The sequence below is a fragment of the Stegostoma tigrinum genome, chromosome 1 (genome assembly GCF_030684315.1).
Source record: "Stegostoma tigrinum isolate sSteTig4 chromosome 1, sSteTig4.hap1, whole genome shotgun sequence".
NCBI classification, from domain to species: domain Eukaryota; kingdom Metazoa; phylum Chordata; class Chondrichthyes; order Orectolobiformes; family Stegostomatidae; genus Stegostoma; species Stegostoma tigrinum.
In genome coordinates, this window is record NC_081354.1 from 64,684,618 (window position 1) to 64,696,922 (window position 12,305).

The window sequence follows — 12,305 nt, forward strand, 5'->3', positions numbered from 1 at the left end:
CGCTTCAAAACTTTAATGCAGATAACTCACAACAAAGGTTGGTAAGGTTACCTTGAAAGCAAGATCAGTGCCAGGCAACTGGCATTGTGTGTAACGTATGGTAAAATATTTCCAGAAATTTTTATCCTCATCATAACCCACTTGAGTATTGACTGTCCAGTGACAATGGTTCTGAATTCATTAATCATAAGAATTGTTATTAATGAAAGCAATCTGGGAAAAGAGGGTGAATACAGAAGGCCAGAAAAAGTGAAAGTGCTCAATTCTCACTTGATTCTGAACCATATGTTAAGTTGTGAAGCATCTTCTGCGGCCTGTTACAGACAAGGATAGAACTGGGTTTTGGTGGAGTGGTTTAATGGTTAAAAATCCCAAGTACTTTGAACCAGCTCCAACTGTTCAATTTCCACCAAGGGAATCAAGAAGCTCTTGAAACCAATAGATCCGTCTTGCAGACAAAAACCCATCCTGCCTGACCTCTCCTGCTCAGGGTAGACCCCTCCTACGAAGGATAAGTTTTGTTTCTTCTTTGGGACCTTCTGGAGTTAATGCTGCAGAACATAGGAAAAGCTAGATTCCTTTGTATCCCATGTGCCACCTCACCACCGCATGTACATTGACAAATAAAAATCTTCCCCAAATAACAGCACATATTCCGGTGGACACCTTGAAAACTGACAGTGGTTTCATTTTTTTTTTAAATCAATCGACGTTTTAAATGTTGGATTCGTAAATATTCTTCTTAGAATAACTCAATGAATGATAAGGTGATTGATTAAGTAAGCCGAAATAAGGAATCTCATTCAAACTTTTATGGATCACTTTAACGCTAAAATTACGGTCAAATTTTTGAATCTTTGGACCTGCATGACCATTGTGCCCGTTTTGTTTTGGTTCTTTGAAAGATTTATTTATTTTGAACATGCAGCAATGTGTGTGGCTCTTTTTTTATATATTTGTGTTGTTTTCCTTCTGCCCAGGCTCTAAGTTTTGCAGGGAACCATGGAAAGGTTCATATACCAAATGTAGCTCAAAGAGAGATTGTAAAAGAGGATGGATCAGTTATTAAAAGGTTTGGGTTCCTCTGTAGTGGTCTTGTTTTCTTTTCAGTAGGTAGTATTACTAACATATTAAAACACGGTGAATGTCTGCTTGCACCTCATCGCCAATGAGCAAGCAGTATTTTGAAAGTGGTAAAAATGGGGCCAATTAACAATAACATGATTGGTAGATGCTGACAATTAATCTAGAGGGACTGCATGCTGTGATTTGAAACCTGCTGGTGTATTTTAAGTTGTTTTGTTGCTCTGAGATGCTTTTTACCACAGCTGTTATACTATGAAAGCCATATGGAGGGTGCTGGCAATGAAACTGACTATGATAATTTGTGGGGGGAAAGAGAGAAACACAAAAGATAAATCTACTGCAGTATGACACATTTTCTATGTTTATGTTTAAAATATAGATTGAGAAGCCATTTAATTAAATGTTCAGAAAACGAACCTCCGTATAAAGGTTAGGTAAATAAATAGGATACCATACAAATCATTATTACAATCTCATTTTATATTAAATACTATTCAACCAACATTGAAACTGAGAAAGTGCATTACTTTAAAAATATACATACAGGAAAATTGACTAATTCCATTATACATGCTCTTAACTCATTATTTTCCTCCATGAATTAATAAATCAGATTTGCATGTATGCTATTTATGACAAAAACCAAGGGTAACTCAAAATTTCCACCCTTAAGTTTGTTTGGCTGAGAATTTTTCAATATTTTTCAATCCTGCCCAGTAGAGAATGACACATGATAATAAAATGTGAGGCTGGATGAACACAGCAGGCCCAGCAGCATCTCAAACGACGTTTCGGGCCTAGACCCTTCATCAGAGAGAATGACACGTACTGTGATTTAGTTCAACGGGTGCTAATTCTCTCGTTGGTACCAATCTGCCTTTTAAACCGTTAAATTTATTTTCCCCTGTTTCCCTTCTGAAAGAATAATATTATTTCACCTTCCTCTGGTTCTGCTTTGGTTGTGTTGGCGTTCATGACTAACGTCTGTGTTGTGCCAGTGTGTTTTTCTGAATGGGTTAACAAAGTGTGAATGACTAGATGATCTGTTTTTTTTTGTTTGTGAAGTTGATTGAAGGCTAGATATTGGCTAGGACACAAGTGATAATTCCCCTGACTTTATTATTAATAGGTATTTTTCTCTACAGTTTTCTTATAACCAAATGTTTTATCATTTTAATGTTATAATTCTTTATTTTGAATTTGTGTACCAGATGGCAGACTTGTTCCCTGTAAACTCTGTCATGTTCCTAATCTAGTTTAATCTAAATCATAATACTCTGATCCTTGTGGCTAGATATATTTACTTTATCTTTCAACGCAGTTAAATTGTTTGTTCCATCCTGGTAAGCAGTCACTGGATTTTCTCAAGGAATGTCTATTCTTTATAACAGGAGCCCTCAGGACATTAGTAGGTATGTTACCGGGCTAATAAACAAGAACCAAAAAAAGTCCATAGGCACAAGCTCAAACCCCACCAGCACAATTGGAGCTTTTAACTTAAAATAATTAAATACAGTTTGGAATAATAAAGTAGTAGTAGCAGTTATTGAAAACATGAAACGATTAGGTGTTTTTTGTAATGATAGAAGATGTGCTGTCCCTACCTGAAATGGATGCCAAGTACTGAACATGATATTTCTATTGAAATGCTTTCAGCTGCTTAGGCCAAGCGCCAGAATTTTACTTCCCGAAATCAGCTGCTTCTTTTCAATGTTCCTTTAAGATATTTTTAATATCTCTTAATCGACTGTGAAGTGCCTTGAAAACAAAAACAAAGTTGCTGGAAAACCTCAGCAGGTCGGGCAGCATCTGTGAAGGAGAAGGAGTTAATGTTTCTGGTAACCCTTCCTCACCGGACCCGAAACATTAACTCTGTTTTGTCCTTCACAGATGCTGCCAGACCTGCTAAGATTTTCCAGCAACTTTGTTTTTGTTCCTGATTTATGTCATCCACAGTTCTTTTTGTTTTTATTAAGTGGAATGGCCTTGGAAAGCTTTATTATGTTAAAGATGCTTCATAAAGGGAAGTTGTTCTTGTTTGTATAACCAACGCTTTGTGCAGAATTGCTTCCTTCTTGTGGGCCAGACTTTCATGGACTGGATGGGAAAGTTGCGTTGAACTTTTAAAAGGTCCTTGCCTGCCACATTTTGTTCCACTTTGGGATGGAATTGGGTCCACCAAGGATGTAGGGTCATATGACACTGGAGATAGGCAGTGTGCCAGACCAGTAGGCAGAAACACTTCCCTCCGTTTACTCCAACAGTTTAAATGATAAATTTCTGTTTGCCAAACCCTCAACCTCGCCCTGCCTCTTAACCTCTCTGTCTCAGTTTCCCCTCAAAATCCCTATTTACTTCCATGCCTCCATATTGTCTCCATACCCACAAACTCCCATTTTTCCTTTGTGTCTCTCATGTATCCACCAAATACTGTTACTGTGGGCTGTGGGTCAGCCTTAGAAGCTATGTTTCTGAAACAGATTAAAATGAAATTAAGCTTCTAATAGTCTAACATAGGTCTCATTCAAATACATTACATACTGAAGCAAAAAGCTTGCAGTCATAAAACCCATTTTAAAATTTAATCCACTTATAGTCAATCTGTTGTAAGAACTAACCTCAAATCTCCAATAAACTCAAAACAACTGTTAATCAGATTGTGAACATATTTCATTGCAGAGACAAGTAGTTGTGAAGCTTTTGAAACTCAGCCAAGCATTTGTTCTTCTGAAAAGCCATGAATTATGTCCACTTACAGAATGAGCCTGGGTTGGCTAGAATCATGGGCTGGGGATGACTGCAGCTGTGAGGGACTGGATGTGGTGTTAAACAGTCCATCCTCACAAGTGAATAACGCAGGGGCAGAATGCTGCATTTGGACTGACTGTCGCACCCTTATGCCATGTGGTGGAAATTGCCAGAAATAGAGACGGAGACTGGAATTAAGTGTCCTCTGCCATTTTGAAAAAGGTGCCCTAGCTAGTCTAGCTTTGAGAAAATTCAGAACTGAGCCTTTGTTATGATGAAGCCAAGTTTTTATCAGTCTTTCGATCACCTTTTCCACTTAGTTTTTGATGACCTCTGTGGCAAGGAGACAAATTCCCTTAAATCATCTCCATGAACGCTGCTTCCCCATATATTCCCATTAGCCATCAAAAAAATACAGTCACTCATTACTGTCATTGTTCTGTTCAGTTGATTAATCTGTTAGTATGGATCAGCTCCATATTTGGCAATGTATTTACTAACTGAATTGCTGTGCTGGTCAACATTTCTCTCCCATGGTACTCCCAGACCTGAAGGAACTGTGTAATCAGTTGATCTGTGTTGCTGCAACTCTTTGAAATACATTTCCCTGTGTATTGATGTAGTGTGTATCTAACACCTGAAATATTCTTTTTAAAAGGGGTCTGCTCTGGAGTAAGATTCGATATGGGCTAATCCTGTCACTTATTTTTTGGAGATAGTCAATTAAACTATTCTATCTTTGATTCTGCTTTTTGTTGAGAATGGTGAAATTCTTTTGTAGCTGTACTAAATCTAGTGAATTGCTGGTACTAGATATTTCAGACTTCTTTTAGTGTGCCAAAACATGAAATCTAAAAATAAGTACCTTTGGTCGTAAGGTTATTGCCTAGCTCCAACGAACGCCATCATGTAAAACTATTCACAGTGAATCACGGGTGACAGTGCATAGAGTTTTGTACTCAATAAGCTATAATGAGAATCTTCGTGTTAAGTCAAAGTTTTGATATAATGCAGAAGCTGCATTTTTTGTGTCCAATCATGTATGAATAGAACTTAGATTTTAGTTCCATACACTGTTAATTCATATATTATATACTTTACAGATCAGAATAAACTCTCCTTTTTTTTTGCTGGCTTTAAGATTTAGTAAGTGACTCATTCGATGACTGTTTTTTAAATAATCCTGACAGTTCTTTCCTGAACTGTTCATGGACATTACTTCTTCTCAAATAATTAGCAAAGTGGCTGTTTGGAAAACAGTTATATCCATGATTTAGGAAATAGTTTGCGGTAGGTTTTGAACCATTGTATGAGTATGTTTAGCAGAACACATACCACATTGATCTCCAAATTTTATTAGGCTCCTTCATAAATTGCTAGGTCCTTAACTGACACATTGAAGGAGCTGTTGCCTTAGATAACTGGTTGGAATATTTGAAAGAAATAGCTAAGACAAACTACCATACAAGCAATGCTATTTCAGCTTGGACATGAGCTATTCCACTGAGTCTTAGAGGTCTAAAGCACTGTAAAAGGCCATTCAGCCCATGAAGTCTGTACCAGTCAAAGAAAACACCTAACCTAATCCCATTTGCCAGCACTTGCTTTGTAGCCTTGAATGCTTTGGAATTGCTGAGTTGAAATGCTTCACGTCTATTTTATAGCAGAAGAGTGAATTCAGCACATATCCACAAGTTTCTCCCATTTTCCCAAAAAAATACTGCAGCTGCTGGAATCTGTACTGAAAACAAAAAATGCTGGAAATCACAAGGGTAGAGACAGGTAGAGAGTCTAGATTACTCTTCTTCAGAGCATTATCTGATGAAGCGTTATCTGGACTCAAAAATGTTAGCTTGCTCTCTCACCACAGATGCTGTCTGACTCACTGTGATTTTGATTGTCTTTTTCTGTTTTCAGCTTTTCCCTTTTTTTTCTTATCACTGACTTCATTAATCTTAAATGCAAAATTTGTTCCCCTTTAAAAAAGAATTGAGCAAATCCCTGAACATGCATCCAATGATAAGAATGCGTTGTTTCCCCTTTTGTTATCTGTCTACTATCCATGAGAATTCCTTATTTCCAGAATTTTTGCACGGTACACAGTGCAGTACAGGCAGCATTGTACACTAAAATCTGCTATGCCTAACAATTGAATAAAACAAGTGGCTTCAGTTTGGAGCAGAAAAATATATGCAAAATATATGCAAGCTATAGTTATATCTTGAATGTTATATGAAGTTCTTTTCTCATAGATCATAACAAGAGAAGGTTCTGGAGAAACTCAGCAGGTCTGGTAACATCTAGAGAGAAATCACCAGCGTGAACGTTTCAGGTTCAGTCTGACTTCTACAGAATTGAAGGGGGCTAGAAAATAATCATCTTTTATTCAGTTGATAAAACAGATGGAAAAACAAGTAGGACAGATTCGGAGGGTGCCCAGAGAAAAAGCCAAAGGAAATGCTAGTGGTAGCAGCAGAATGATATAAATGCAGAATTGGTGTTAATGGTCAGTGTTAATAACAGAGAATAGGTCAGCTCTGTTGAGAGCAAACCCATGCAAACAAGATACTGGTATGGTGAGGAAGTGAGTAGAATTAAAATGGAGGACAGTGTTATTGAAACTGTTGAACTCAGTGGTGAGTCCTAAAGGTTATAAAGTATCTAAGCCATAAAAGAAATTAAGTGTTGTTCCTACAGCCTGTTTTGGGCTTTGTTGCAGGAGGCCTAGGACAGAAAGGTAACTGAGAGCAAGGTAGTGTCTTAAAATGGCAAGCAACCTGGAGGTCAGGGCCATTCTTACAAACAGAAGGGAGGTGTTCCACAAAGCAGTTACCCTGTTTTGTTTTGTTTCAGCAACGTAGAGGAGACTGCATTGTGAGTAGTGAGCAGACTCGATTAAAAGAATTATAAGTAAATCACTGCTTGAAGGCATTTTTAAGGCTTAGATATTGAGGAGGGATGAGTGTTACACCTTGTGTGATTGCATGGGCAGGTGTCATGAAGAAGGGAGTAGTGAAGAGCTGTTAGGAGTGGTAGTGAAGTCAACCAGGGTATTGTGAAAGGACCAGCCCTTGTGGAATGCTGATGAGGGAGTGGAATAAAAAAACGTATTTGGTTTCTACATCCTGAAGGTGGTAGAAATGCAGAGAATCATCTTTTGAATGCAAAAGCTAGTAGGATGGAAATTGATGCCAAAGGCAAAACTATTATTTTTGGAGGGAGGGAAAGGGATGAGGGCTGCACCTATCCATTCACACTCTCGAGGGATTGATGAAAGATTAGTTACAAGTAGGAGCCCAATCTAGAATTGTCATTTAAATCGGAACACTTCTTCCAATTTCTGTCAATGCTTTTCCTTTTGTTTAAGCCCAAAACGTGAAAACTTGTTTAAGCTGTAAACTATTCATGGAATTCTCTGCTTTTCAAATAATTAGCAAAGTGCCAGTTCATAAAATATGAATCATATTTTAAAAGTCTCCACTGCATTTTGTTGTCCCAGTGCCTCCCTCTCCCTTTCACTCTTGCCATTTGCTGTCTTGTGTTTCTCACTCTGTGCCTTTTTCCAGGGCGACCATGAGTAAAGCTAGCACACAGAAGAGGACTGTGGTGAAGGATCAGGAGGGGAAGCATGTACACGAGGAAAGGCTGGAGGATGTGCCTGAAGCGCTACAAAAAGATGACCTGAAACTCGACCTGCAACAACTTCTTGGTCGCTTTTGTAATGAGGACTGGAAACAGGACGAAAAATAAACAGCTCAAATCTCACATATCTGTTCTGTCACTACTGCACAGTTTACTCACGTGGAGAAATTCTATATTCTTTTCCCATCTGAAGATGCTGGCGCTCCTGTGCAGAAAGGTAGATTTGAATTAGACTTTTCTCTTTACCATAAGTAAATTTGTGACCAAAGATGGCATCCATATCTTGGGTGACTTATACTGTTTGAACCTTAGAGCTTCCTCATGTGGCTGTGTTAGGAACATGCAAACATTGCTGCCTCCAAACTGCAACAACTGTTCTGAAATTCAGAAAATACTTTATCCACAGGCCTCTTCTCATTTTCTGTCGCTGAAGGACTTTACAACACAAATGTGTAAATAGCAAAAGTGTTTTGGCTTGTGAAATTAAGGTACGGCCTACCTTGACTACTCCAATCACAAGATCCTTTCTTCATTGCCGAATTGAGTGACTAAATGTCACCATAGTGACAGATTGAGTGTGTGCAGGCCGAGTAGGGAGCACTTAAGAATCTTACAGTCCCTCAGACTTTCTCAAAGCTTAATAAATATGCTAGCACCTGTACTTAATGTATCAGACATATCTCCGTTAATTGCATTAGTATGAATTTAAACGGTGGATGTGTGGCAGGCTACATTTTTGGTCGTGTATTTCATGCTGCCATACTTGTTTCGAGAAATTTGCAACGTTCTTCACTGCTTCCACCAAACACATAGTCTTGTATCTGTGATCTGGTACTTTCTACTGGCACCTGCACTGTAGATAACTGGAATTGGGTTGAACTTTACAACAGAAAAAAAAAGACAGAATCTTTTGGTTATTTCAGCATTATGTAACAAGACTGGCTTCTTTTTGTAAATGCATGTAGTATTTATAGCTGTTGTAATCATCTATACAGTTGTTTAACCATCTTTGCACTGGGAAAATGTTTTTGCTCGCTGCCTCAACAGCAACAAAAAATAGAAACAATAAAGAGAATCAATTATGGCAAATATATAGTATTTTTACTTGTTCAGTTCTGCCCTGCAGTGTGTTCATAAGATTTTATTGTAGATTTTTTTTAAGTTATTATGGTACAGAAAACTTGTTAATATGAGGATAATATTTGCTCAGTGCTCAGAAAGTTAAATAAAGGAAATTTAATTGACTCACTCAATCAGTGCAGGCAAAATGTCAATTTTGTTTCGTCAGTGTCAAGGCCTGCACAGACTGAATACAAGAACCATCAGAGAGAGTGTATAACTGTTTTAGCCATGCCATGTGGTGTTACATGCAGCACAGATGATGTCTCTGTAATTACATTTTGATTTATACTTTTTTTTGCTGTGTAATCAAAGAACTTCAGAACTGTGAGAAGGAGTGAATTTTAATTTGATGAATCAGCATCTTGTTTCCCATGGTGATAAAAATATTGTATATGATATCTATGAGGGCATGTATTAGAATAAAAATAAATGGAAGCAAACTTAAAACACTAACCAATACATAGCAACTGCAATGTGTAAAATGGCTGATTTAATTAAAATAAAATGTACAAGTGTTACATGTAACATGTCTGTGATTATCATTGTTTCCCCTGAAAGTCTGATGCTCATAAATCATTGCTGCTGTGTGAACTGGAGACTTTGCACCTGCGAGGATTAATCAGGTTTTGGTCATAAAATCAAAATGATATTCACACTTCCTTTTTAATGTCAAAGGATTACTTTATTTGGAACATGCAAAGTTCTTTTTACCATGTGTTCCAAAATACTTTGTCAGGTTTGTACAGTATTCTGAGGGAAAAGTTAGAGCAAAGATCTTAAAACACAGTTATACAGTGATACATGATGCTATTAGTTATTTGGATCACTAATGAAAATAGTATTGAGAAATTAGTGTTACAGAAATTTACAGTACAACACAAACAGCAATTTATCGAACACAAAGTTTTGCTGATGACCAGTGTCGGTGATTTTACGTAGAGTTTCAAAAAAGGCTGTTTACAGAGCTAAGGATGTTCTAAGAACTGACAACAATGACCATCATTTCTTTACACTGTTTATAATCTGTTAATTTGCTTTATTTAAAATATAAAATGATCTTTGATTTCCTATGGTGATAGCAAAATAAATTATCTTGTACTTTCCATCAGATACTTATGATAATCTATAAATTATTTCATTTTCACCCTCCATTTTTTTTTCCTCATTTTCATTCCATACTGTGTGTGTGGGCTGGAGACTTGCTGCTAAATTTGTGCTAGCACTGTACAGAAACCAGCTGTCCGTGGGTGTTTGAGTGACCCACAGTGTCTCATCCTCCTTTCTGGCAGAGAAGCCTCCAGCCTATACTTGGCACCACTGATAGTAAGCCTGAGAGTGGAAGACATGCTGTGCAGCCACTCCTGGAGTTGATTTCTCATCATACTACTCAGCCATTTGTTTTACATAAATATGACATTTCTCCAATTTAGATATAGCTCCAAAATGATACCATGTTTTAAACATGCATATAATTTCCTAAGGTGTACTTAGCCTGAAAGTAACACAGATTTCTTCATAGGAAACTATAATCCGACTAAGTTATTGCTGTTCATAAAGTAATTCATCTCAAATAGAGGCTGAGGGAACCCAGTATGTTGACTTATTTTGCTATCCATGTGTAAGATAACCTGAACTTTTTAAATAAATATAACGCATTCTGTACTGACAAAAGTCATAGCAAATGGCGTACAAACTCAAGCTTATTTCAAGGTCTTATTTGAACTAGAATAAGTGACATACACCCAATTTTTTTTAAAAAACAGGATATTATATGGTTTCCCAACAAAGTATGTTTCACTATTAGGTACTAAGGTATGTTAAAACCTCCCAAAGTAGTGTTAGAATTACTTGGCATACTGTGGAATACAGAAGACCACTCAACACCCTTGCAACGGTAACATTTTAATGGTGGTACATGACTGAAGACCTGAGAAGAATTGCTATGACAAAAGTAAATGTAATGAATACTTTTATTCAATACAGCTCACTTTGCCAAATTACTATCATCATAATAAAGCAAAATACTGTATTTGTTAACTCAGTTGCAGTATGATAAATTATTTTTGTAACCGTGTAAATTAGGCCATAACAGTCAATGCACGCTAATATCAACATGTATTGCTATATTATATGCTACCCATTCAAAGTATATGTAGTCTTCTTTTCTTATCTGTATATCTTCCAAGCTATATCAAAACCAGCAGTATAGAAACAAATAATTTCATGCTGTATTCTTTATGGAGTAAAATATTATTTTCACCAAATGGACAAGGAATCATTAGCAATTTATCAGAGATAATGGGAACTGCAGATGCTGGAGATTCCAAGATAATAAAATGTGAGGCTGGATGAACACAGCAGGCCTCTCTGATGAAGGGTCTAGGCCCGAAACGTCAGCTTTTGTGCTCCTGAGATGCTGCTTGGCCATTAGCAATTTATGCCTACTTTTCTGATGATAATGCATAACAAAGCACTTAGCATGCTTAAATATTGAAGCTATAACTATATGCCCATTTATTTTAACTGTTCAAGCAGGTAGATGTTTTATTCTGAGGTTACTTCAAGCTGAGTATCTCAGCGTTGACTCACCTGTCAGTTTATTTCCTTATTTGCTTTGACAACAATATTTTATCCACTTGTACTTTCTGTAGGAATAGATACTTGGGGTGTCTGTAATTTTATTGCTTAGCATGATATTACAATCTAAATTTTGATCATACTTTCACCTATGTTAGTATTTATTCTATGAATTTCAGTATAGGTTTAGTACAGCAGTAAGCCACCCACTTGGCAAATTATTAGCATTTCCTCATAAACAAAGTTAACAAAGTAACTCATTGTGACAATAACGAGAAATTTAAACACCAAAATGGTAAACATGTTAAATCTGATGTACAATTTCCTTAAACTTATGACTTGTTAAATCAGATTCAATAGAACTTATTCCAATTTTCTGTGCCACAATTGAGTAGGAGGTAGCTTTTACATTTAGTCATCTTATTTGTGTTGCCAGGATGAAGCATCAAACAGAACTAAGTCCCTTTGCATAAAGTCTTCCACATTCCCTTCTGCATGTCCAAGATGATGCTAATTACTGTTGCAATACAGCAGCAAAGTGCTAGGAAAGCAGTTAAATTACCAATTAATTTATTGTAGTGATGTTGGTAAGGGCTAATTGTTGGCAGAACAATAGGGAAACTCCTCTTTTGACAAAAGTGGAGTAGTTTGCATCTGCCCTGAAGAGGTGCTCAGTTTCAATTTAACAGAATCTGCAAATGTGCAGTCTGGATCATGTGCTTGGAATACTGCAACGAAACCCCAACCTTCTGACTCCGAGGTAGGTGAGTCACCGCTGTATCAAAATTTTCACCAGTATTAGTTGTCTGAAGAGCTGAGTATTCATAAATTTATTCATGCTTTGTGCAGTCTTCTATCCTTCATTCTTCATTGAATGTTTGCTGTTGTAACAGTTTCAAAGCACGGACAAAGTGACTGTTAAAATATGAATTTCTTAAATTTTTAAATCATCAAATATAAATTTACATCAATTAAACAAGTATTTGAGGTGATTATTTTAGCATTTAAGTATAAAGGTGTGACTGTGTTTTAGTTCAGCTCTAAATTTTGATAAGTTTGTTCCTAATTGATCAAGGCCACAAAATGTGGATGTTCAGCAACTTTTACTTTGAAGACAATATCGTATTGAC

At 36.8% G+C, this 12,305-nt stretch overlaps 1 protein-coding gene across 7 annotated transcripts in view; it reads left to right on the top strand.

Moving 5' to 3' along the window:
• Nucleotides 1–9,107, top strand: part of ank2b (ankyrin 2b, neuronal) — a 794,414-nt gene extending 785,307 nt beyond the window's left edge. For all 7 annotated transcript variants that reach the window (XM_059645900.1, XM_059645896.1, XM_059645912.1 and 4 more), the window contains 2 exons: nt 981–1,072; nt 7,401–9,107. In XM_059645900.1, coding sequence (XP_059501883.1) covers nt 981–1,072; nt 7,401–7,584 — 276 coding nt within the window. In that variant the 3' untranslated portion in view covers nt 7,585–9,107. The remainder of the gene's footprint in view (nt 1–980; nt 1,073–7,400) is intronic.
• Nucleotides 9,108–12,305: the final 3,198 nt, after the last annotated feature.